The sequence below is a fragment of the Castanea sativa genome, chromosome 2, assembly GCF_040712315.1.
Source record: "Castanea sativa cultivar Marrone di Chiusa Pesio chromosome 2, ASM4071231v1".
Taxonomy (NCBI): domain Eukaryota; kingdom Viridiplantae; phylum Streptophyta; class Magnoliopsida; order Fagales; family Fagaceae; genus Castanea; species Castanea sativa.
In genome coordinates, this window is record NC_134014.1 from 9681183 (window position 1) to 9707770 (window position 26588).

Here is a 26588-nt window from a genome sequence, read left to right on the forward strand (position 1 = left end):
TTGCAACGTTCCTCTCTAGTGAATAAAAAAATGCCGACCTTTTCTTGATTGTACATATATATTAAACATAAACACAGTCAAAAGGAGAGCTAGAGTCTCTTCAGTCTTCACTAAGCATGATCATTGGGTTCCATGTCCTGGAATTTGGGTTCGAAATATTTGGAGTAGTAGTGCGCGGCAAAAGAGGATGTATCTTATGAATATCTATCCTCCTTCTCATAACATGTAAGTTTCACACAATTGTATAGCGCACACACAATTAGTGAGAAGTACATACGTATAGATATTAGATATAATGCATGAAATGAGTACCTGTCACAATGACTTTATTATAATCTCTATTCGTGAACCCAACAAACAAGATGGAACATGTTGAATTTTTATTTTAGATAAGAGCAGGTTGGTGACTTTATTTTGATCTTTGCTCATGAACCCAACTAACAAGATGGAGCACGTTGAATTTTTATTTTAAATAAGAGCAGGTTGAAATTAGGTGGCTAATTATTTGACGAAATAACCTCAACATAAACCAAACATAGCTATATACAGAATTGATTATTTTGGGAAATCATTTAATGGATTATCTTGAATAAATCATTTAATAAGAATAGAAATTGGTGCAAAAATCCTATTGTAAACAAAAATAATCTCAGACACTCGGCTACTTAACAAAATTTAACAAAATTGTTCGTGATATTTATCAAAAAATTGTTTATGAAAATCAAATAAATAGTAAATAGCCCTAGGGATGGCAATGGGGCGGGGCGGGGCCAAAGGATGAGATCTTCGCCCCCGCCCCGTATAGATTTTTCTTACCCGATCCCCGCCACGCCCCGCATGACGGGGAAAATTTCTTACCTCGTCTCCGCCCCTTAAGGCCTCGCGAAGACCTGCGAAGCCCCGCCCTACATCGTAAAACTTTATTTCTTGTTAATTTTCCCTATAATTATTATCATTTTTTCAAATAAAATGACATGTTTCAATGTTAAAAATATACTTAAAATTATAAATATAAATAAATTTATCCTATCAAATCAAACTAATTTTTAGCAAAAACTAAATAATATTATCTAAATATTTAATAAGACAATGTCACAACAAAAATCTCATAGTATGACACAAAAATCTCATATTATGTTAATGATGAAAAGTAAGTTGAGAAAGACATATGAATCATGAATAAAAAGACAAAAAAAAAGAGTTAAAATTGGTACCTTATTTCCAACTTTGCTTGAGAGAAAAGAGAGGTAGAACTACGTTAGGTAGAATAAAATAAGCTGATGATATTTTTGTTTAAATAGTAGGATTTTAGAGTATGAAAAAATTACAACTTAATCCTTATTAATGCGGGGTGGGGCGGGGTGGGTCTAAAAAGTGTAAACCCACCCCACCTCGCCCCGCCCCGCCCTGCCCTGTGGTGCGGGTCTAAAATCTCGCCCCATCCCCACCCCATCACCTATGTGGGGCGCGAAAAACCCGCACTGGGAGGGGCGGGTCAAGCGGGGCGGGAAAAAATTGCCATCCTTGAATAGCCCTACTAAAAAATCTACAAAAATGTTTTTTTTTTTTTAGTATTTAAAATCTCTATTAATTGTGGGTTTCAGTTAGCTCAACTAATAAAAGAAAATTATTGTGTACTCCCGGAGTACCATAAATGCGCACTCCCTCCTCTCACATAAATGGTGGGTCACACTAATTAAATTCATGGTGGAGTCCACCATTCATGTGAGAGGAGGGAGTACGCATTTATGGTATTCCGGGAGTACCTAATAATTTTCCACTAATAAAATATCTGATAATTGAATAAGAGATTTGAGATTCAATCCCTCTTGATCTGATAATAATAGAGCTATTATCAATAATCGATATTCAATATTCAATTTTTTAGTATTTTCCTCAACCATAGCTCAATATTCAGTCTGGTTGTTTGAGTTGGGTGAAGAAGCTTTGACCTTTTATTTTAGTATTTTCCTCAATCATCTCTCAATCTCTCTCCGCCAATCTGGTTGTTCAAGTTGGGTGAAGAAGCTTCCAGCTTTTTTTTTTTTAGTATTTTTTTCAATCATCTCTCAATCTCTCTCCCCCAATCTGGTTGTTCAAGTTGAGTGAAGAAGCTTGAGCTTTTAAACTTTCAGGACTTTGGTTTAGACCGAAATCAATTCAAAATTTTATATATTTCCATTGATTTCGACTGAAAATTTATATATTTGCGCATTTATTCCTTTGGTTCCATACAAATAATTTAAAACTTGCGTTGGTTGGGTTGCGCCAGGCCCATGCAAACAGATCCTAAGTGAGCAGATTCGCCATTTTTTAATTGAACCATAAGTTTTGTAGTGGATTTGAGTGGGGTGCGCCAGGCCCAAGCAGCAGTGCAATACATGGGCGACTCTTAAAGGCCCCAATGGCAAGCTACAATTACGGGCCTTCCCCCATAAAAAATTTATTTAATATCATGTGACCCAATGGGTTGGGTCGCATGATACACAACCCATTGGGCCATGTATCAGATATTAAACTGTTAAGAACAGATACTACACTTGATCTTAGCCGAAAGGCCGAGAAAGGTATGCTTTGTACAGTGGTTCGGTTCTTATCTTATATCTAAGTCTTCACTCCTCACTGCTGTCATTCTTCGGTGTGGGACCCTATTATTAATTTATTAACTTTCGCATAAGTGCTATCGAGACGTATAAAGAGTCTAGATTCACCGCTGTACCAACTGAAACTTTTCATCAATATCGTAGCAAAAGCCCTCTGTCAACATGATCAAGTTGACATCGGAACAACAAAGCAAACAAGGTTTTTCGGGTATCAAATTCAAACCGTTTGGCTAGGGGGAATTAAAATAATTAATAAAAAATTATTTCAGCTAGCAAACCAATCTTCTTTTCTTTTCTTTTTTTGCTGAGAGGCTTGCAAACCAATCAGCAGGTGCACTTTTATAATGTATCATGATTAACAAAAAAAACTTTGGAGAATTTATGAAAATGTAGTCTTCCAATCATTTGTGACATAAAATCAGAGTCGAATGTGAAAAGTTGCTTAAACTCGTTTTATTGAGGTATTAATTGATCTTGGTATAATTTAAAGGTATCTTTCTTTAACAAGTTAGAACTTTACCATTTTCAAATAATAATTTAATGGGTTTAGCTTATCTCCAGTACTTTTTAACTTGAATCTTTTTTTATTTTAATGAGAAACTGCTACATTACCCACTAACTAAATATTAGATGAAAATTAAAACTTACTACCACTTGTTATTATGTATCTAAAACAAAATGAGACTTCCAATTAAAAAAGTATTAGAGGTAAGCCAAACTCTAACTTAATAACAATGATATTTTTGTAGTGTCTTATGTATGTGGTTTGCAACCCTTTTCGTCTCTCTCTCTCTCTCTCTCTCTCTCTCTCAGCCACTTATCTAAGAAAAGGTTAACATAAGAAAGAGAAGATCATTGTCATGACATTAACATTTAAAATATATATTTACTTGTACTCTTTTGATATAAATTAAATTATTAATAATGAGAAAAATATCAATTTATTAATTTTAAACTACATTGACAAAACCGGCCAAAGTATTTGGTATCAATCAATAAACCAATACACTTAACCTCTTAAAATGTGTTGTTTAAAATACCAGATTCTTTTGACCTTTACATGTTTTTTTTAGGCTCTCATAGATTATTTTGCCTAATACAAAATTATATGTATTTTTGTAATTTTTTTGATACGGGAGGATACCTAATGAGTTAAATGGAATTTGTATGGGGCAAAAAATAGGCATCAAGGCCTACCAAGCGAAGGATGGGCTTTGAGAGTAAGCCCACTACAATTAATTTATAGAAATTAGTGCAGCGGACCAACATGTGGGCTCCTAATCCAAAGGGCTGGAGTAGGAGAAAAAGATCCAGACAAAAAGAAACACAAAATAACAAGTGAATGGAAAGTAAAAAAGTCTATAAATGTCTTCTTGGTCAGCCAAGTAAACTTATTACACTTTGGGAGATAAAAGTTTGAGTGATCTCTCTCTAATCTCTAGATTTAGATCTTTGTTCATGGGGATGTCCTCCCCTTTTATAGTGGTTCCCTTCTCATCCTAACCCTCCACATAGAGGGTGGTTGGTCTCCCTTAGATACTTGCCCCATCCCACCTTTGGAGGAAATGCTGATTGAGTTATAGGCTGCCTTGACACAATTTTGGTGTCATTCAGCTATTAATGTGGCTGGTTTCGTTGGTGTAGTACATTCAATGCAGAAGTGATGGGTGCTTCCTTAACAAATTTTCCCCTCTCTTTCCTTCCATGTTGGCCACATTTGCCTCCCTCGAATCATACCTCCAAGCTAAGGGCAGGATCCCTCTTGCTTATTTCAGGACGATCACATCCCAGGTAGAAGGCCTTCCTTCGCCTGTTTAAAGGCCCTCCTTTAAACCCTTTTTTTCAAGTTGCACTAGGTTTTCCTTCACAAGATCGGCCTGTTGGGCTCATATGCTCATCAGGCATGGTCTTGTAGGAATGGTTGTCCTCAGACCCCCTATAGAGTTAGTTTGAAATCTTTAAAATACACACACACACACACACACACGATAAGTTAAATTAAGCAATAACTTTAAAATGGTGTGTTGGTACTGATCCATACCAAAATATTTCATTTTCAAATCAAATAAAAAATTTCTCTAACTTAATTCAATATTTAAAATTTAAGAACGCCACCATTAAATTACCGTAAGATTTTTAGTGTCGTGTTAATTTAGTTATTGCCATTATCCATTAGACAAAAAAACTTGATGTATCATACAAAATAATAAATAAATTAGATGTAGCTTCAAAAAATATAAAGAGAATTTAGAAAGTTAGTTATAGCTTCAAAATATATATTTTTTTAAATACTCATAATTTAATTAGATAATCCTTATTTTACAAAAAATAAAAAATAGGGTTAAAATTGTAATTCAAAAAAAAAATTACTAGATAAATTTTTTTCCTAAAAATTAGTATTTTCTATTCAAATATATATAAAATTAGCACACACTAAACACAACAATTTACTCAATTTCAAATCCTAAATTTTAGTATTTTCCTTAACGGCCAAGCATGTATTTGCATAAACAGTAAATATTTTATCTAATTCTAAACCAGATATTTCACTGTTTTGTAAATTTTGTTTATTTACATTTAATTTGGCGTATATACATTTTTAGTCCCTACATTTTGACCCTATTTCTATTTTGGTCCCTACATTTTCATTTTACCACTTTTAGTCTCTAAACCAATTAACGCGTATTATTTTAGCCCCTACCGTCACTCAACTAACAGAAAATACTGACGTGACTAATGGAGGGATTAAAATATTATTAAAAATCCACCGTGACACTCATTACCCATGCCACTTATAACAAAATGTAACAGTAGTGAAAGTGGTGGTCTTCCAATTAGGAGGTCAATCATTTGTGACATAATATAAGAGTCGTGAAAGTGAAAAGCTACATAATTTTTTTTCCAGGTGCGTGGATGAAGCATTTTAATTAAGCTTGGTATAATTGAAGATTTGTTGCTTTGGCAAGTTAGAATTCTACCAGATTCAATTGAGAACCCAATGATAATGATTTTTATTTTTATTTTTATTTTTTGGCGATGTCCAAAATCTGTAATTTGCTCCCACCTCCCCTCTTCCTCACCATCCCACCTATAAAAAAAAGGGTTAGAACTCTATGAATCTGTTTAAGTTCATAGTAGTTTTTATTTTTCTTAATGTACTTGAGTGATGTTTCTACTTAGGATAAATGGGAATAAGAGGCTATCTTGAAAATTTTAAAATCTACTTTGTCATGACATGGACATTTAACATAAAAGGGGAAAAATGATAGTAAACGAACTCTAATTATGCTTATTTTAGTAGTGCTTTCTTGTGGTTTGGACTTTAGATATTTGTAACCCATTAAATAATCTTGAGAACTCTTAGTTTATTAACACGTGCCATAAAGCTTCCCTTTGACACATTTTAGGTTTTGCTTTTTGGTTCATTTGCTCATGCATAAGTTTTTAAAATTGCAATTCTCTTAGTTGTACTTTAATCAACATGTAATCAATAAAAAGCTGATTCCACCCACATAATAATAGTGTGCGTTTTTTTGCAAAATATTTTTCAACAATAAAGTGGTCGCTTGAAATAGTTGTTCATAACAAAAATTGAAATTTAAAAAATTTGTGCTTTCAAAAGGTGGAATTTAAAACCACATTTTTGTAACCAAGTTAAGTTTAGCCCCAATGAATTCTTGGTTCTCCCTAATTAAGTTTGTAAATGAATTGAGTTGTTCAAGATTGGGTTGAAAAAAAATTGTTTATGTTCATTTATTTAGCTAGTGAACTAAACTCAAGTTTTAATGTAAGCTTGACATCTAAACAAGTCGAGTTCAAACATAATCATTCCATATATTCATTACTTAAGTATATAAAATATAGTTATGTAGACTTAAAACTATATTATCTTGGGTGAGCTTCTAAATCTTAAATAACTTTATAAGATAATCATTTTTATTACAAATTCACCTAAATGGGCCGGGCTCAAAATCTAATTATCTAAACTTACTTGGGCTCAAATATCAAAGACCCTCTGATCACAAACATTCGCACTCAGTGCACGTTAGCACAAGGTAGTAGCTCCACTCAATTCTCAGCTAAAGTTGAAAAGCGCGAAACCAACTTACCACTTCAATTTCTCACCCTCCTCCGCCACCAACAATGGCGGGTGCGCACTGCGCCACCACCACCTTGTCTCTCCTCACACCTCCCATAAACCCCACCGTCACGCGACCAAAAGCGCGTGCATCAGCTTCGCTTCATCTCCCACTTCCAAAACCCACACAGCGAAAAAACTATCTCCGCCCCAAAATCCTCAAAACCCTAACTAAACCCCCTTCAAACCCAGTAATTCCCATCGTGTCCCCCGAAACCGAAAGCCCCGATTTCGAGTCTCCAACAGACGAAATATCTACCGAGAATCGCGCCGCCGACATTGGAGAATCAGTTGAAGTAGAAGAGTTTCGGAGCTCCGAAACATCGGCCACTGCAGCCGATGGCATTGTTGGTAAATTATCGGCCAGGTCTGTCCTAAAATACGGTGCGTATTTGGTTGGTCTATTTGTGTTTCAGACTATTTTCTCTGTTTGGATACTGGGAAAAGCCAATTCCGATTCAGTAAAAAACGGGAACTTGGATGGCTCGGATAATGATAATAGAAAGAAGAATAGTAGTAATAATAAAGAGAAAGTTTTGTTTGGTTCTGATTTTGATTCTGAAATGGAAATGAAAATCGAAGAAATTCGAGCAATGGCAAGGGAAGCTCGGAGGAGTGAGAAGAATGCTGGTAAGGAAGGCGGCGAGGATGATGAATTTGGTGAAGAAAGTGTGATTTCGAAGCGTAGAATTGGAATTGAGAAAGAAATTGGTGCGAAATTGAGTAAGTTGCAAAAGCGGTTGAATTCGAATTTGGCTAATAAGGTTGAAGATAAGGTTAAGAGGGGTAATTCGGATTCTAAGGATGCGAATGGGACATTGATGTTTAAGAAAAAGCTCAAATTTAAGAGCCCTCCAATGAAGGTGAGAAATGGTTCCAAGGGATTTGGAGGTACCAAGGATCGTATTCGTAATGTGGATAATGGGAAGAAGAGTGGTTCGAAGAGTGTAGAAGGTGACAGAAGAAAATTGCGCGGGCAAGAGTCATTGTCGGATTTGGGAAATGCTCAACAGAGAAATGGTAATGTTGGTTAGTGGGTTTTGCTTAAATTGTGTTGTGATTGCATTGATTAGATGGTTTTGCTTGAATATTGATTATTGATTTGAATATTGTTAATTTAGGTAGTGGTTTAGTGAATGGAAGTCTTGTACTTTTGTTTTTCAATTCTTTTACCAATTGGATTTCTTATTGAAGGTCAGTGGTAGTGAGGTAAAACATTCAATATGTTTTGAATGTTTGGTTACAAATTTCTACTGTGTAACGAAAAGCAAGTCTATGTTATGTTTGTATGTTCTTCAATTAATTTTTAAATTGTTTAGGCCGTGTTGTCCAGAAGACTGATTCAGAAAGGTCTTCAGTTGAAGTAGTAAATTCGCAACAGTCAGTAAAGTTTGAGACTCAACATTCTCACAAAGTCACAAATGGGAATGAGGGAACTGCTTCCACATCTGATGGTCATGCTGTGTTTAGTATAAATGGCAATTCAAAACACAGAGAAGTTGGAGATGAACCGTTGGCTAACAAATTCAGAGAAAAGCAACCAAACGTTGAATCTGATTTTTGGTGGTCGAGGCTTCCTCATGTTCTGGTATGAAACTGAAACTTTGTATCTTTACTGTATTTCTCTCAATAACGTAATGTTATTCATGATTTCAGTATCATTGCCAATGTGAGACACTGAGACCTTTATATTATTTGTAAATTGAATCTATTTACTATTCCAATCTGTGGCTTATTGTTTAGCGTTTGGACTATATCAACTTGACTAAACCATTGGCCATTTTTTTTCTTATTAATAGCTGAATTACTGCCATTCATTCAAAATCATCATGTTAGTTGGGTTCATTTTATAAGGATTGCCTAACTTATAATTCCATACGGCATACTAGCCTTATAATAAATTTTTTTCCTTTTTTAATACGAAAGTTGATATTTTCACAACACTAGAATGTAATCCTCTCCAATCATCTTTCTGTTGTGGATGGGCACAAGATGGGCGCAAGGCTATTTTGGGTTATTTTTTGACTGCACAATTAAGTTTCATGTCATTTGCATTCCTATGTTTGTTAGCACTTCATTTCATATTTTCTGTACATTGTTTTTTGTAAAAGTTTGGACCCTAGGTATCCGTTGATTTTTTTTCCCATTAGATTAAGCCTAATTGTAGTCTTTTAAATTAAAATAATACTATTTGCAGACAACATAGACGACATAGGTTCTAGGACCTTCTTCTTTTTAATTTTATTTTGTTCAGTTGGTTAATCCACCAGAATGTACATATAGGCTCAATGTTGTTGACCCTTGAAGTAAATCTATTATGACATGAGTCTCATTTGTTTCTTCTTCATTTGCTTAGATGTTAGTTAATGCTCTATTAAATATATTCTATATGATTTTAATTTGTCATTGTCAGAATAATGGTTAAATGATTAATTTTGTATTTTCTAACACCTTAAGTCTTTGGGACAAGTAATTTATCGTGATATTAAAGCAAGTAGTCATTAGTTCAAATCCCTGTATTCTACCTCCCATTTAAAAAAAGTTAAGACTCTCATGTGTTGGGCCTCAATTATTAAGCGGAGGCTAGGCCCACACATAAGGGGGAGTCTTAGAATAAATGAATAATGGTGAAATGATTAAATTCACTATTTTTTAATAGCTTAAACTTTTGAGACAATTGGCAATTTGTAAATCCTATTATGAAATTTCATTTAGATTGCTTTAACTAATTATGAGTATTTTTCGTTGTCCCCAACTAACTGTCAGTTTATCCAATTCCAGGCTATACTTATGCGTAGAGGTTCTGACCATGAAGGACAGGGGGGACTATACACCCTAAAGATTGCCCCTGAGGCACAGGAACAGCACAACTGCTATACTGTTGCTTTTGAGGATCGTGTTGATGCCAGTAATTTCTGTTTTCTACTGGAATCATTTTTTGAAGATCTAGGCGATTTTAGTTCTGACGTTGTTCCTTTACCAGTAAAGGTAAAAATACCTTTCCTTTTTTTTTTGATTAGTAAAGGAAATTTTATTCAAGGTTAAATACCCTTTACTTGATTACACTTCAATGTTTGACATTACTTCTCATATTGCATTCAAAACCCACACATGCAAGATAATGTTTTTGAGGATGAACCAAGCATTTGAGAATAAATTATGGAAACTCACTGTTCAAAGGGGTGCACTCAAATCACCCCTTTAAAGTCACATGTCCAACACAATTATTTGGGTGTGTGACACCCTTGCAAGTGTCCCTGTCACGTTCTAGAGTAGGTCATGATTATCCCTAGATGCCATTACTTAGCCATAGAGATATTAGTTTCAACATGAGAAAAATTATTGCAGGAACTTCATGAAGCAGTATCAGATGGCATGAAGGTAATTGTTGTGAAGAAGAGGCAACTTCAACTCTACGCTGGCCAACCATTTGCTGATGTCGAGACGGCTTTGCACTCTTTGGTTGAAGGAGATCAAAGTGCCTCTACAGCAAATTCAAGATAGAATATTGACATCGTTTATCATCTTTTTCCATCCAACTGGTGGGTCCAGGTCTCTTCGATCTCATTTTTTACAAGAAAAGGGGTCCTTGGTTGGTGAAAACAACCTTTTCTCTCAATGCATTAGCTCCTGGTGGTTGTGAGATATGTAAAGAGCTTGTTGCTGATGAATGGCAATTATGCATCAAAATTAAGCGGGACAAAGCAGCATGCTGTTATTACAACTGGAAACAATATTGTTGGTCCAGCGAATACAATTTTTTCATGTAACTTGTAACATTTTCATATCTTATGATCTTAGAACTACTCTCTCTAGGTGGCTGAAGGAAGAGGTGTAACTCTGCTTTAGGTTCAGTTTTGGAAATACAATAGTGGTTTTCATCAAGAAAAATCTTTTGTTAAAATAGAAGTTAGGCTGACCTAACTTTTTCAGCATTTCTCCATAAGTTGAATTCCATGAAATAAAGTCCAAATTTTTATTTTCATACATTACCCTGCATTTTCTCAAAAACCAAGTATCAAATAAAATTACAGCAAACAAATAAAAAAAAAATCTCAACATTTGTCCGCACGTAGATTTCATGTAAAAACCAGCATTTACATGAAACAAATACAGGGGCTCTTGCCGTGACAAGTTCATTATGCCTAGACAAGTTCCACTGTTACCACCCTCACACTACTACCCTAAGTTCTATAAAGAAGGGATAATCTTGAATATGGACTGAGCATGAATGGGTGATAAATTAGACTGGCAAAAGCTTTGCCATGCCTCCTGCTTCTGCTCTTCACTCTCTGTAAAAGCCTCATATATTGAAATCACAACGCTTCTTGCAGCTTCTCTTGCCTCAGGCAGCCTATCTTTCAATAAATCTGCAGACATTTGAACCAATTCTACTAACCCAAACTCTTTCATTCCTTCTAGCCCCTGTTCATTAGACCACACAATTAGCATCTGATTTCATATTTACATCTTGAAGGCAGCACAAGTTTCCAGACAAGAAAGAATTGTAGATTGCTAAACTTACCATCTTAGAAACACAATTTGAGATTGAAATGGCAGCCTTGGCTCTGACTCTAAAGTTGGCATGGCTAACATACACCCGGAGCTTATTAAGCAGAGGCAAGGGAGTCATTGACCCCACCATTGCGTTTAGTGCCTTGTCTGCTTCTTCACATACAAATCGCTTGTCTTGGGACGCTTTCAGTAGTAGCTGCAGCAGCTGTGAACCCACCACACAAATTCAAACCATTAATCATGACACATCATAACTTTTGGCCTTTTAACTTATTTTCTTATGTACAATTTGTTAAAGTTTCACATTTTTCAAGTATAATTATCCTTCGGCCAAATTCAACAAAAAGATAATCCAAACACACCAATGAGTCCCATCACATGAGATCTAAAAATAAACTAAAATATAAAATTGAGTCCATACCAATTGGTCAAATGCATCAGATGGGAAGGAGTCAAGGAACTTGTCACCATAGGCATGGAAAATATCAGATGAAGCCATAATAGAGGTCTTGCACAGAGCACTTCTTGGATTTTTCATGGCCTTCACCAACACCAACACTACTTTTTCCCTGTGTTAGAAAATCCCATCACTCCCCACAGAAGAAAATATATATACTAATAATGCATTTTCTTTTTCACTGATAGTATATAGCAACATTTAAGAAACAAGACAGAGGAATCTCTTACAAGAGCGGAAGCAATAGAGTAGAATGATACAACGCAAATCGCCTAACATCATTCAGTGACTCACAAACTTTTATCCAATCCTTTGACTCTAACTCTTCAATCAAGCTCTGTATTTCCAACCAATCAAAAGTAAGAAACCAAAATTAGACCAAAATAACAAATGGGTTTCCTCAAAAACACATTCTTGGTAAATAATTCTACATATAACATGATCAAATAACCCTCTTGAAACAAAGACGTACTTGGATCTTGGACTCAGGATTTGGTACGGCCTTGAGATTTTCAGACAAAATATATTCAACAGTGGCATCAGCTGCAGTGGGTGCCTTGTTCTCGTCATTGACGATAGAATCAGATTGTTTTTGGATTGGAACCACAACTTTTGCTTGCTTTTTGGGCCTTTCTGGTGTTGTTGGAAGTGCATTATCAATGGGTCTCAACGCCATTGAGAGAGAGAGAGAGAGAGGAATGAAGAAATTTGATTTGAAGGGCTGGGCGGAGTGGGGTTCTGATTCTTAACAGGGAAAGTACGTTAATTCTGCCTTTCAAGTTACCAAACTGGTTGTAGTATAAAGGATCTTACTTTTCTCGTTTTAAAATTTAAATTTTGAAAAAGTTGAAAAGAGACGTTGGGCTCTTTCGGTAACGGCAATATTTTCAAAAGGAGGGAATAGTATGCAGTTGAAAACAAATTCTGCGGTTGCTACATTTGAATTTTTTTAAGGACGCGTGGCATGATGATATTGAATACGGTGGGGGTGGAGGAACGCCTTTTTTTATAAGAGGATCAAGGGCCCTTGATCCTGATCCTTGATCCTGATCCATGTTCTTTTTGGACGGTCTCGATCTTTATCCTATTCTCAATCTCATCCAATATCTCCCTCTCTTTATTTTTTTGGGCAAAGGACTATGGCATACGGTTGGTTTTGATGTTCTGGCATTAAAAAAAAAAAAAAAAGAAAAGAAGACAAATCACACTCACTCCTTTGAGGTTTTGAGAAATGACACTCAGTGCTGGTTTAGATCCAGCTTATTATGGGTTGCGTCTGCGTTTTGTTTTTTTTGTTTTTTTTTTTCTTTTGCTGCGGGGGGACAAGCGTGCAGTGCACGCACTGTTCATGTACGTTTTTAGCAATTTTTTATTAAAAATTGGTCTCACAATACTATTTACACATTTAAAAATTATTTTGCTACAGTGTTTTCAGTTTTCAGTTTTCAGCAATAAGTTCTATCCAAACGGACCCTCACTCTCTAACTTAAAAGGAAAAAACAGCCCCTTCCCTTGAGATTTGAAAAAAAATAATACTCCCCCCCCTCTTCTCTTAATATTAGTAATGAAACATTTTAATTTTTTAAAAGATTCTCTTTACTAAAATTTAACCATGGTTAGTGAAAAGAGCATTCACATAAAATAAAATAAAAAATAAAAAGGGCATATTATAAAACATGTTGCTTAAGTGAATTTTTTAGTCTCTTCTAGCACATTTCCAATTGATTTTTTAAAGTTTGATGATCCTATTAGATTTTTTAATCGCACCCCTCTCCAGCACTTTGGATCAAAATTTATAAAATAAAACAATTTGTCGAAGCTTTCAAGCTTTTATTGTTTAAAAATGAGTTTGAAATTTTTAGAGTCACTTATCAATATAAAAACTTTCAGACATGGGTAAATTTGATAGAATTTACATAGGTACATGTGTGTGTGTATTTATATATGTTGTGTTACTATTTTTATTTCATTGCAATTTATTTTGTTAGACCACATTTTCATCATACAGGATATCTATTTATAGATTTATTAAGCTAGTTTTAATTATTCAAAGTATAAGAGAAACTCTAGAAGTTCAAATCAATTTTGAGGGCTTTGTCGATATTTACTTGGTTATTCAGCTTTTGTCGTATTCACTGTGGAATCATTGTTGAGCCATGGGATGGGAGATTGTACGGGACCAATTGAGGTGTATTTGTTACTGTGAATTTGTAAAGAAAAGTCCTTAACATCAATCTACGTTTTCAAAGCAGTGGAAAAGGATGAGCGGGAAGGGATGATTGCCGAAATTTTGAGTTTTGTAAAACGTTTAAGAATAAATTGAGGGCAATTTTGGAAATATGTTCTTAACTAAAGGGTAGGTTAGTACACAACATTTTTAACATCAATTTAACATAGTTTAGTTAAATGAATGTCAAAAGGGAAAAATGTTTTTTCCTTTTAAGTTTGTAGGTGAATGTCATTTTTCCATACCTCAAGAGAGGGAGTATTATTTGCCCTTTTTTTATTTTATACGTGGGGACCCGAGGACCGAGGAGGGATATGATGTGCACGAATTATAAATAATAAAGTACTTTCATATTTGTATTTTTAGCCTTACTTTTATGCTATTTTGTGGCGGATTATAAGTTGTTTTTGATTTATAGGTAATAAAAGGTTTTACATACAAAGTGGGACTAGACTTAAGATCCAAAAGCGTGAAAGAAAAATTCAGCCCAAAGTAAAGATCCAGGCCAAGGGTGAATTCAAGAGAAGACCAAAAACAAAGAAAGAAAAAGAAAAAAGGCCCAAGACTCAATCCAACATGGATGTAGTGTGCAAGGAAGCAAAACTCAAGTCAACAATTCTTTCATAGTCAACGTGGTGGGCTTTAGAGTCCAAATTAATTATTGTATTGTTGTTGTGGGCCTCTTGATTTGTTCACCAAAAGATCTACTAGGAGTACTTGGGCCACGTTGGTTTTAATAAGAAGCTTTTAGGTCTCAGCCCCATAGGTGAAGGGAAGTATAAATAGTGGGAAATAGTAATAGAGGGGCAACAGAGAAGGAAGCGGAAACCCAGGCGAGAAGAGAGAGCTGAAACTGTAATACCCCGATTTGATTTTATTTTATGATCATCACCGTCATCGTCATTATTAATATAGAGTTGAGGTACTTTTTGTGTGTGCATAGTAAGATGAGAGTAAACAATTTTATGGTGTTACAAAATAGGTGAGAAGATTAAAGTTTTAACGCATACAATTTGGTGTGGTAGTTTAAATAATTAAATAAATAAATAAAAGAGGAAGACGTTTATGGGCTTCTTGGAGACTAAAAATATAAGTTTAAGTGGGTTTTAAACTACAGCCCACTACCCCACTAAGCCCACATCTTTGATGTGTTAAATATAAGGTGGAGGAAAAGTTAAATTAGGGTTTTAATAAGAAGGTTTCATCACCAAAGAGGATAAGAGGTGTTTTTCCCTTGGAGTTTGGAGCACATTCAAGTGAAGAGGCAATCAGATTTTTCAAGGTATGATTCTTACCGTTAGAAACAAAGAATTAAAAGTTTAGAAGATTAACTTGGAAATCAGTTGTGATGTTAGATGGTTCAAAAGTTGGATTTTGGTCCTAAAACTCTATTCATATTTTTACGGATAGATATTGCTGCTGTGTATCTATGAACAAAAGCATCACAATTTCGTTTTCATTAGGATATATATATATATAAAATCATAGATTGAGCCTTTAAATTTCAAGAAAACGGCGATGTGGGGTTAATTCTTCTTTCGGATTTGAACACAATATATATATATATATATATATATATATATATATATATATATATATATATATATATATATAATCCTAGATTGAAGTCAAAGAATGCGGCCATTTAGTACATATTATATCTATATCTATATATATAATAGATATATAAGAAGTCAAAGAATGCGGCCATGGTTTTCCTTGCCTCTGGGACCCTTTCCTTGAGATTATGCTATGCCATTGTGGTTATATATATATATTAGGATAGCTGTAAGGTTTTCTATGGTGGATATATATATTGGGTGGCTTTAACGTGTTTGGGATTATGTATATCAACTTAAACCCTAAAATATTAGCTGCTACCTGTGAGTTTTGATAAATTCAAGGAAAACACATTTTTGGGTAGAGATACTTTGCATTAGTGTTATCATTTAGTTCAGCAAAGTATTTTACTAGTGAGTCAGTTTGTATAGTTTAGTAAAATTTATATTTTGTGAAGGATATTAAGTAATTTCCATGATTGATTATAGGTCATATTTAAGAGTATTTTGAGGCTTTTTGGAGGTTGTTTCAGCTGGACTTTCAGAGTGATTCAAGTGCTGTAAGTAATTATGCATAATATGCACAAGTTTTGTCCTTTAGGTTCTTAGAAGTTAAAAGTTTTCAAAAGTTTATCAAAAAGCATTTTTACACTATTGAAAGAGAAATTTTAATTGACTTTTAAATAATGTTTTAAGAGAAATTTCGAATTTTAAATAACGTTTTGAATGTCCAAATCCCATTTAAAAGATGATTTTTAAACTAAACTATTTTTCGAAAATACTTGAGTTTCAAAGTAAGTATTGTAAAAAGATTCTTGTTCTTTAAATTTGTTAAAACCAAGTGATTTCAAGCCATATTCCTAGTCTCCAAATGGTATTTGAAATGTTTCTTTTAGCAAATTGAAATTTCAGATTTACTCAAGAATTGTATTATATTTGTATAAATTCCTCAATTCCTATTTGTTCCCTAGAGAAGTCAAGCATCCTTTGATTTATGTATCAGTTCAATATTGTGATATTTGATATTTCCCTATCTCTGGAATAATTGTTAATATTAAGAAAATTATTCTATTTTGTATATATTTTGTTTTGTGATATGTAACTCAAATTAAGTGTTTTTAGAATTGATCAGATATATATGAGTAAATCCGCTCACAGGGTTGTATGTAAGAATATGTATTGATCCCTCACCAGCAGGGGTTAGATGTTGGTATCCGCTCAAAGGATTGTATGTGAGAATATGTGATGTGTATATGTGACACTGTGCTCTGATCAATTATTTGTATGTGTTTTTGAAATACTTTAAGATTTGATTACATATGTATTAAGTGATGCATTATATGTTTTGGAATAATTGTTTTTAATATCATTGAATGAGTTTGTGAAAAATCAAAATACTCGTGCCTTGCTTGACTCTACTTCGTTGTGTATTCTGTATAATTACTTACTAGATGTGTGGCTCACCCCATCAATTAATATTTTCAGATTAAAGTGTAGTTGGGAATTAGAACCCTTAGATAGCTTTGTAAGGTGCAAGGTTGAGCTTGGAAGTTGTAGGCGACTTCAGTATTACTTGAAGACTCATAGAATTTTAGCTACCTTTGTTTTGGTAATTCACGTTTTATGTAGTGGAAATTGTTTCCAATTTGTGGAGTTTTGAAAAGATTATTAGTTATTTTTGTATTTCCGCTTTAGACTTCACAGGATTTTGGAGATTATTATAAATTGTGGATTTTAATTATTGTAAGAGATTTATCAGTAGCATTGTTTATTTGGAGATTTATGGAACTATGTTTAAATAAATTATTTTTATTGAGCTAGGTAAGGTTAGCAAGTTAGTCACACATCTAAATTCATGTTTCATGGATTTGGGTCATGACAGAAACAGGGGGCAGCGAAGGCTGAAAGGAGCAAACAGGCAGTGCCGCATGTGGCTTTTTCTTCACCCTTTCTCTATGCTAGCCCTGTAACTTTTATCTTCCATCCTAGTTAGCAGTTTAATTGTCTAGTTTAGTACTTAATATTTATTTTTATGTTTTCTTTCGATTACTATGAGTAGCTAAATTTATAATTAAGGTTGGGAATGAAACTTTATTAAGGATTATCATTTAAGTGATTTGATTTTTTTCACAATAATTGTTATTTAATGATTTAATGTTCTTGCTTCATATTAATTGACTAAGAGGATTCTAGATATGAGTTCAATCATGTTTTTTTTTCTTCATAATTTAGGATTTGTCTTAATTAATTGAATGCTTGGTTTATTATTTCTTGATTTTAAAATTGGACATTTCTTGCAATTTGTTTGGCTATAGATACAATTGATAATTTAATTTTATACCTAAGAAGCAAAGAAGAACATGCTTTTGATTTAAAATAAGGATTTTAATGATAATATTTTCCATGATAGCAAGATTGATTTCTAAATTATCATGTAGTGATTAAGAAAATTAATGATCATAAATATATGCTTATGCGTACCCAAAATATGGTTGTTGGGCTTAACCCCTACTTGGGCTTAACCCTTACTTGGGCTCATAATCTATTTGTATTATGGGTTTTGAATTTCCTATTATAGTTGGTCCTAGACTCGGTGACTCGAATATTCTCCTATTTCTGCAAACCCTTTTCTCCAAATGTTGCTCTCCTCTCTTAGTCTAGTCGTTACTTCTTACTCTCTCTCTCTCTCTCTCTCTCCAGAATTGCCAACCTTCATTTCTCCCTTCATTCTCCTATTTATAGCCTTAGATAAGTGGAGGTGTCATGATTACTCCCCCTTACTAGTGCAAATGAGGGTCCAATTCTATCATCTTTAGGTGGGTTTTTGGTGAGAAAGTGGTAGTGGCATTGGAATTGACTCCCACCTCCAAAAGCCCGCCCGACAACGATATTCCCAAAGGCAGTATCAGGCAACCGAGAACGCAAGGCGTTCTCGGCATGTGCTCCTCCCGTTTACAGAGTAACGTGATCAGCATGTACATGTTTCTGACACGTTTAAAGGGAGACAGGCCTGTCTTGGTTTTTGGGCTTTAATTGGGCCTGAAGATGTGTTCGAATCGAGGTCAAAGGCCCAACGGCTTGAATCCGTGCGTCAGATCATGGGTCATGGCCAGAAGTTCAACGGGCCTGGGCCTGCACCCCGTACAATGCTAATATGACTTACAATGTAGATTCCAAAATCTTAATTCCTTTCTCTAGATTGTTTACATCTTTTTATTGCTCTATATTATATCTTTGCTTAGTTTAATTTTTTTGTTTAGTTTATTTAATTGCAAACAACCAATGTTTATTAAACTAGATTATGATTAATTTGGTTAAGATTTGATTAATTTTCCTACGTTCATACAAGTTCTTGTGGGTTCGACCTCGTTCTTGTCAAACTATACTTCGGTATGGTTCATACACTTGGGAGTATTTTAAAATTTTACAACAGGATACAATAAGCCGTGACTGACACTATAAAAGCATTCTAAGCCTAAGGAGGGGGTTCGCCCGAGGATAGGAGGGGAAAGGACAAATTACTTCCTAGAAGTCTGAATGGAGAGAGGGGCATTCAGAGAGAGAGAGTCAAGATAGGTGAAGGAAGTTTCCAGCAAAGACACACCTACTGCCTCCGCATTAAATGACTAGCAACAACTTTATCAGCTACATTGATAAGGAAGTGACATGAACAATAGATTCACAGCTAGGCAACTTCTTCTACCACCTTCAGCAGAAATTTAAGAGGACAAGTGTCCTAAGGGGAGTCTGGAGGATTGTAGATGGAGGGCTAGGATGCAATAAGTTGAGGATATATAAAGGAACAGAACTTCCAAATGAAAGGACCTAGAAAAAAATCAAAGAATAGAGATTAGAATAAGAACAGTGAAAGATAGAAAGAACGAGAACAGTGTACCTCCCATCATAAGAACTTCGTCCTCGGGCGAGCTTGCAAAGAACCTTTTATATACTTAATCTTTTACTTTTGTTCATTCCTTCCCTGTTTGTATCCTCGGGCTAAGCCCAACTTGTTTTACCCCACTCTCTTCACAAATATCTATTGATTTGGGCCTAGCTGGATAGCACAAATTTCACTATTCTAAGTGGGTTTGGGTCACCAGATTTTGTGCCATTACATTATACTTTGTTTAATTTATGAAGAAAGAAAAAAATAGTATGCAACAAGTTTATTATATAAAGTGGAGTAAAAATTAAATTTTTAAAAAAGTGGAACATGAGAAATTGGATAGATAATTTTCATTCTACCATTGACTAGTCATGATAATACCAATTATTTGTATTACTTTTTGTATTCAACTTTATTTTTAAAAAAATTGTATTCCACTTCGTACTCCATTTACAACTTTATCATGTATTCTTTTTACTTCCCTTATAAAATAACTGAATTTTGAAATTAAAAATAAATAAATAAATAAACACATGACATACCACAATTGATATAGAATAAAGTAAAACATAAAAAATGGCAAGGTAAATTTGTATTCAGCTCCGCATGCTGTAAGGACCAAAAATCATGCATAAGCCCAACAGCCCAACAGAGGTCCAATAATTTAAGGCCTAAAACAATGAATTTGTAGAGAGGGAACAAAACAACAAAGGACAATGGCGTCTTGATGATTTCACTTAGCCCAACAACACATGTCCTTAGACTTTTTCTAAGAAGGACTGGCTACATTCACTTGTCTCAGCTCTTTTTCTTTTCTTTCTCTCCCCTCAAGCCCCTTTTTTCTAGTCTCCTTCCCCCTTATTTATACTTCTTGCTTTTGCTATCACAACACTTCATCTATCACCTAACTAGCTTCATTTACTGACACTTGTACATTTGCTTGTAGTCGGTAATGGAAAGAAGTTCTTATGATGTGACTTGTACTGTTCAGGTCACCTCCATATCAATGCAACAGATAAAGCCGGTGCTCCCTATTCAATGCGACCAGAAAGTTTGGTGCAGAGCATTCAATGCGGCGTTCACAGTTACCTACCCTCAACCCTGATATTTTCAATATCTCTATTATGCATCACCGATTTACCCTTTGTATTTCTCTGGATAATCCCGCTTCCCCATCGTTGGATCCTTGGGCACTTGACTTCCATCCTGATTACCATCTCTTTTATTCCTTAAGCTTCACATTTGATCCTCGGGTCTTCATCCTAGGTCCTCGGGTCCTTGGGTCTCCACAATAGCCCCTTAAAACTTAGGCTGTTGATGCCGAATTAATAGCCAAGTTTTAATTCCATGGAAGAACTCCCCATGTGCCAGTTGCTTTCACACGTATAAACGTCTTTTTGCTTCCTGTGACACGCTCTTGACGCCTTGGAGTCCACGATCAGTCATTTATGGTGTCAGGTGGCTCCCTGTCTCTGCACGTTCTACGGCTCGATCAACATTGTACGGCTCTGAAAATACTTTCATTTATGAGTGGGAAAATTACCGCGCCCTTTTACCCTTATATAAAAAAGATTTGGGGCTGGCTGAGGCTTATTTTTGGCATTCTGAAGGAAGGGAACCTCCCAAGGAGCATTTTAAGCATTCATTCAGAGGTGTGTTAGCTTTCTTATTGATTCTTCTTCATTGTTTATTTTTTCCTTTATTTTTCATAAGAATTAATGGGTAGATACGCTAAGTTAGTAAAAACTGATGAGGCAAAGGCAAATTTTAAGGCCCAATATAGAATTCCTGAGGATGTTGACATTCAACACTGTGAGGAGGGAGAGTGGCTAGTCTTACCCTGGCCTCCCGGGTCGGTGATAATTCCCATGATCGCTTTTTTTGAAGGTGGGATGGAAATTCCCATGGGTAGGGTAACCTGGGACTTCCTTTTAAACTATAGATTAACCCCGACCCAATGTTCCCCCAATGTCCTTAGGATTCTAGGATGCGTAGATGCCATCAATTGTAAAATGGGGACTAACCTATCCTGGCATGACGTAAATTGGGTGTATAACTGCCAAAAAGGAGAGAAAACCAAATATTATATGAAGTGTAGGGTTCCAGCCGTTAGACTGATCTCCTGCTTGCCTGACTCAAGCAAAGGCATGGACGAGAATTACCTCATTGTCTCAGGGAATTGGTACGACGGATTACATTGCCCTACCCAAGAAGGGGTACCAAGTAGGGTTCCCGATGACCGAAGTAATACTCGGGATTTTTAATTACTTTCTTTTACCTTATAACTTTGTGCTTATTAAATTTTATTAACGGTACTCATCCTTTATGTTAGACGAATACCACACCGCCCCAGACAAGCATTCAGTAAATTTTCAAGACTTGAACAGAATCCTCAAGTTGGAAATATTCCTGCACAAGGACGGACAGCTTAGGGCAGCCCACGTTATTCTTGGCTACAAACCCTTTACTAAACGTTTTCAAAGCCCAAAAAACGTTATTAGAGCCAAAGATTTACGCTTAGTGCGCATTGACGTAGCAGCACCCGGTTTTCTGCTAACTACGCGTCCTCCAGAAGGGACCCAAGACGCGTAGCTCCCAGCACCTTTGACAGCCAGACTCCTTTACTCTCAAGAACCCCCCACTGCTCCCGAGGACAAGGAAAGAGAGGCAACTCCCGAGCCCCGTCATACCAAGGTAATCGAAAAATACTTTGAAGTCTTCTATTGTGCAGACGCTCCAAACACCTCAGCACTTCCCTCCTTGAGTAACATGGGTTTTCAAGAGAAAGAACCAGATCTCCTTGCCTTGCTGCAAGCCCATGCTGGGGGTTCCTCCCCAGCTGTATCAGTACCCCCTCGTCCTGTAACCCCAATAATGACACGCACCCCTCCTCCCGAGGCTGCGGATAAAAGAGAAAAAGAGGTCAAGGAGGTAAGCATACCGCCAAAACTAAGGAAGTAGAGAACCCCGATCCATCCACCAAGGATACCCGGCAGGAAAAGGACACTCCAAGAAGCCCACTCACACTGGGACTTCTAAAGAAACAAGTGGGGACCAACCCCGAAAGGCTTCAATTTGGCGGCCCAGCTTCACTTTAAGTTCAGGCGGTCCCGTGCTTGATGATGCCAATTTACGGGACCCGAAGAAGGGTAGCTCAAGCTTGGTAGTTGAATGCTTAGAGAAAGTATTATGCCTCCCTGAGGATATGGCTGAACTACGATCTTTCCGTAAAAGAGAAGTCTTCTTATCTTTAAAACAAGACCTAGCCAAGGTACTGCACTGTGACTCTATACTAATGCAAATTCACTTCTTTAGCTATGTTACTCATATTTGTGTTCTTTTTGTAATCTGCGCACATGATAGGCCGTCCAAGCTTCCTTTATGGCTGAGGAGTGGGCAGATCACTCTTTGGACTTGGCCAGAAAGGCCGAAAGCAACTTGGAGTCTGCTGTGAAAGCCCAAACTGAAGCGGAACAAAAATTGAAGGACACCCTCACACAGTTGTCTAAAGTGGAAAAAGCTTATAAGAATGCAGAATCCGCGCTTCAAAGCTACGAGACTCAGGCAACCAATGCTTTGGAAGCCTAGAAGCAAGCCCAGAATAGACTAACTCTTACAGTGGTAGAGCTAAAACAGGTGCAAAATAGCTAGGGACCAAAGAACAAGAGAAAGTTGAGGCCAAGCAAGTAGCGTATGACGCCGGCATGAAGAAAACAGCTGAGAGCCTTATAGCCCAACTCAAGAATGTTGCCCGCGCATTTTGCTTGGAAGTGTGGGGACATGCTTTGGATGCTGTCGGCGTATCTACTGAGTTTGAGCTTCGGGCCCAAGACAAAGTTTATTACCTTGCCGCCTTACAATTGGCCCCCCTTCTTCAAAGCCTCTAGCGGACTCTAGTTCTGTTCCACCCACTTCCACAGTCATTTTGGATTCAAATCCTTCTTCCGCTTCTGCCAAGGATAAAGACAAAACTGAGGTCCTTCCACCCATCACTGATTTGACAAACGTAGAGAGTGAAGAAAATGTAGCAGCGATTGGGCAATCCAAAAAGAAGAAAAAAGACAAACATCAAGAAAAGTAAATGGCGTGCGTAACCCTTTATCCTAAGGCTTTTGAAGGCATTTTTTTTTTATATGAACTGATGAACTAGTGGTGCCTTATTATTATTATTATTATTTTATGAACTGATGAACCAGTGTTGCCTTTTTGTATTGTACTGGCCTTTAATTTTTATAAAACTAAAGCCTTGAACTTACTCTTCCTTGTTTATACTATTGTTGTCTTTTTACTTTTCCCCGACATCTCTGTACTCTATTGCCATCCATTTGGCTTAACTTCTACTCCATTGCTCTTGGATATAGATATGATTACACCTTTGATAATATATTAGCTCCTACAATTGAGGTTATTTTCTGTGTTAATTTTCCTTAGACCTGTAGCCCGAGGAGCCAAACAAGTACTAAGTTTAGTTTAACACTTAAAATGCTTCGCTATCGTGTTAATTTTCCTTTGACTTGTGGCCCGAGGAGCCGAACAAGAACTAAGTTCAGTTTAACACTTAGAAGATTTTACTGTCGTGTTACTTTTCCTTAGACTTGTGGCCCGAGGAGCCGAACAAAGACTAAGTTCAGTTTAACACTTAGAAAATTTCACCATTGTTAATTTTCCTTAGACTTATGGCCCGAGGAGCCGAACAAGGACTAAGTTCAGTTTAACACTTAGAAGATTTTATCATAGCAATAATGATGTCAAGAAGAGAACACAACATAGTAAAATAGGACAAATTTTCAATTTACACATAAAAAGGACATTTTCTATTTAATAATAATAACGCCGTAGATTATTTACATTCCAAGGACGATGGATTGCCTTTTCATCTAAATCTTCCAAATAATAAGCCCCAATGCCCGCTACAGATGTGATTCTAAATGACCCTTCCCAGTTAGGACCCAATTTACCCCAAGCAGGATTCTTTGTTGTTCCCACTACTTTCCTTAAAACCAAATCTCCTGGCACTAAGGGCCTAGACTTCACCCTCTTATCATATGTTTGTTTGAGCTCCTATTGATAACTAGCCATCTTCACACTAGCTACTTCTCTTCTTTCCTCAATAGTATCAAGATTATCATGCAGCATGCGGTGGTTTCCCTCAACATTATACTATTCAGATCTCAAGGTTGGGAAGCCTGACTCCAGAGGGATTACCACCTCCATCCCGTAAGTCATTGAGAAGGATGTCTCACCAGTTGACCTACGGGGAGTAGTGCGATACATCCATAACACATGAGGCAACTCCTCTACCCATCTCCCTTTAGCATCATCCAACCTCTTCTTCAGTCCAGCCAAAATGACCTTGTTGGTGGCCTCGGCCTGACCATTTCCTTGAGGGTATGCCGGTGTTGAATACCCATTTCTTATTCCTAGATCCCCGCAATACCTTCGGAAAGTTTTGCTATCAAACTGAAGTCCATTATCAGAGATCAAAGTATGCGGGACTCCAAAACGAGTAACAATATTCTTCCATATGAATCTCTGAGCATCTGCATCCTTAATGTTAGCTAATGGCTCGGCCTCTACCCACTTAGTAAAATAATCTGTGTCGACGAGGAGCCATATTTTATTACCCACTTCCCGAGGAAAAGGTCCAACGATGTCCAAGCCCTACTGAGCAAACGGCCATGGGCTGGATAACGGATTTAAGACTCCCCCTAGTTGATGAATATTTGGTGCAAACCTTTGACATTGGTCACATTTTTTCACATACTTCTGGGAAGTTTTCAGCATACTTGGCCACCAATATCCTTGGGTTATGGCCCTAAGAGCTAAGGACCTTCCTCCGGTGTGACTTCCACATAAACCCTCATGCAACTCTTCCAATATGGGCTCAACGGCTTCAGGATGTACACATAAAAGATATGGTCCCGAATAAGAACATTTGTATAACTTCTGCTCTTCAGAAAGCCAATAACGGGGAGCACTCCTTCGTACCTTTCTAGCTTCCACTTTGTCTTTAGGCAATAGACCTTGCTTAAAAAAGGTGACGATTGGATCCATCCAACTCGGCCCCGCCTGAATGCTATGAATTCCAACTGCCGGGACGCTAGCAAGACTAGAAATCATCAAGTCTTCCACCATTACCATCTGTGGAAGCTTCGATCCCAAGGACGTGGCTAGCATGGCTAATGAATCAGCATGAGCATTCTGTCCTTTAGGGATTTGTCTCACCTTAAAATTCTTAAACATGTTTAAAGCACATTTCACCTTATTGAGATATTTTTGCATCCTCCCATCCCTAGCCTCAAACTCCCCATTAACTTGCCCGACGATTAAACGAGAATCACAATAGAACTCTACCATTTCTCCCCCCAATTGCCTAACCATTTGAGCCCCTACCAGAAAAGCCTCATACTCGGCTTCATTATTGGTGGCTATAAATCCTAGCCGTAACGACTTTTCCATGATCAATTTTTCGGGAGTAATACACAATCCCAATTCCTGCCCCTTTTCGGTTAGACGCCCCATCTGTATAAACTTTCCAAGGGAGAACTTTAAGAGGCTCGGCAGACATTACTGTTAACATTATTCCTTCTTTCTTATTGTTACCCTCCGTAAATTCTGCCACAAAATCAACGAGAACCTACCATTTGATAGTTGTCCAAGGCATATACTTAACATCGTATGCTCCAAGCCTCGTTCCCCATTTTGCCACTCGGTCGGTGTAATCTGATTTTCTCATGAGAGCCTGTAAAGGTAATTGAGTAAGTACTACTACCGTATAGGCCTGAAAATAGTGTGGAAGCTTTCTTGTTGCATGCACAATGGCTAACACGGCATTTTCCAAAGGCAAATAACACTTCTCTGCCTCTTGCAAAGATTTACTAATGTAATACATAGGCTTTTGGATTCCATCATCATTACGCACTAGGACAAGACTAATAGCATAATTAGTGATTGCTAAATAAGCGTACAACACCTCCTCCTTCTCAGGTCTAGATAGTATTGGCGGGCTAGCCAAGTATTGCTTTAAATCCTTAAAGGCCAGATCACATTCATCAGTCCACTGAAAATCTCTCCACTTATGTAAAAGCTGATAAAAAGGCCGACACCTGTCTGCGGATCGAGAAATGAACCTGTTTAATGTCGCCGCCATACCAGTCAATCTCTGCACTTCCTTGGGGTTCCGAGGAGGATGCAAACTCATGA

The 26588-nt window shown here is 36.5% G+C and overlaps 2 protein-coding genes and 1 pseudogene across 2 annotated transcripts; 1 reads left to right on the forward strand and 2 right to left on the reverse strand.

Annotated features, from left to right (window-relative positions):
- Positions 1-2346: 2346 nt before the first annotated feature.
- Positions 2347-2571, reverse strand: LOC142626576 (U2 spliceosomal RNA; annotated as a pseudogene).
- A 4069-nt stretch (positions 2572-6640) lies between these two features.
- On the forward strand, positions 6641-10728 carry LOC142625818 (uncharacterized). The gene is made up of 4 exons (XM_075799541.1): positions 6641-7761; positions 8061-8329; positions 9523-9729; positions 10090-10728. The coding sequence occupies exons 1-4, from the start codon at positions 6747-6749 to the stop codon at positions 10243-10245; spliced, it is 1647 nt and encodes a 548-aa protein (XP_075655656.1). The 5' UTR covers positions 6641-6746; the 3' UTR covers positions 10246-10728.
- Positions 10677-12524, reverse strand: LOC142625819 (uncharacterized). The gene is made up of 5 exons (XM_075799543.1): positions 12186-12524; positions 11944-12050; positions 11678-11825; positions 11267-11461; positions 10677-11166 (listed from the first exon to the last, which is right to left on the reverse strand). The coding sequence occupies exons 1-5, from the start codon at positions 12387-12389 to the stop codon at positions 10933-10935; spliced, it is 888 nt and encodes a 295-aa protein (XP_075655658.1). The 5' UTR covers positions 12390-12524; the 3' UTR covers positions 10677-10932.
- Between the last annotated feature and the right edge of the window lie 14064 nt (positions 12525-26588).

What these genes read in the sequence shown, in the direction of transcription:
- LOC142625818 (XM_075799541.1), top strand. Translation starts at nt 6,747, where the DNA reads ATGGCGGGTGCGCACTGCGCCACCACCACCTTGTCTCTCCTCACACCT. An exon ending in AAATGCTCAACAGAGAAATG is followed by an intron (nt 7,762 to 8,060) that starts GTAATGTTGGTT and finishes TAAATTGTTTAG; the next exon opens with GCCGTGTTGTCCAGAAGACT. An exon ending in CGAGGCTTCCTCATGTTCTG is followed by an intron (nt 8,330 to 9,522) that starts GTATGAAACTGA and finishes ATCCAATTCCAG; the next exon opens with GCTATACTTATGCGTAGAGG.
- LOC142625819 (XM_075799543.1), bottom strand. Translation starts at nt 12,389, where the DNA reads ATGGCGTTGAGACCCATTGATAATGCACTTCCAACAACACCAGAAAGG. An exon ending in CTGATGCATTTGACCAATTG is followed by an intron (nt 11,462 to 11,677) that starts GTATGGACTCAA and finishes GTGGGTTCACAG; the next exon opens with CTGCTGCAGCTACTACTGAA. An exon ending in CAAATTGTGTTTCTAAGATG is followed by an intron (nt 11,167 to 11,266) that starts GTAAGTTTAGCA and finishes TCTAATGAACAG; the next exon opens with GGGCTAGAAGGAATGAAAGA.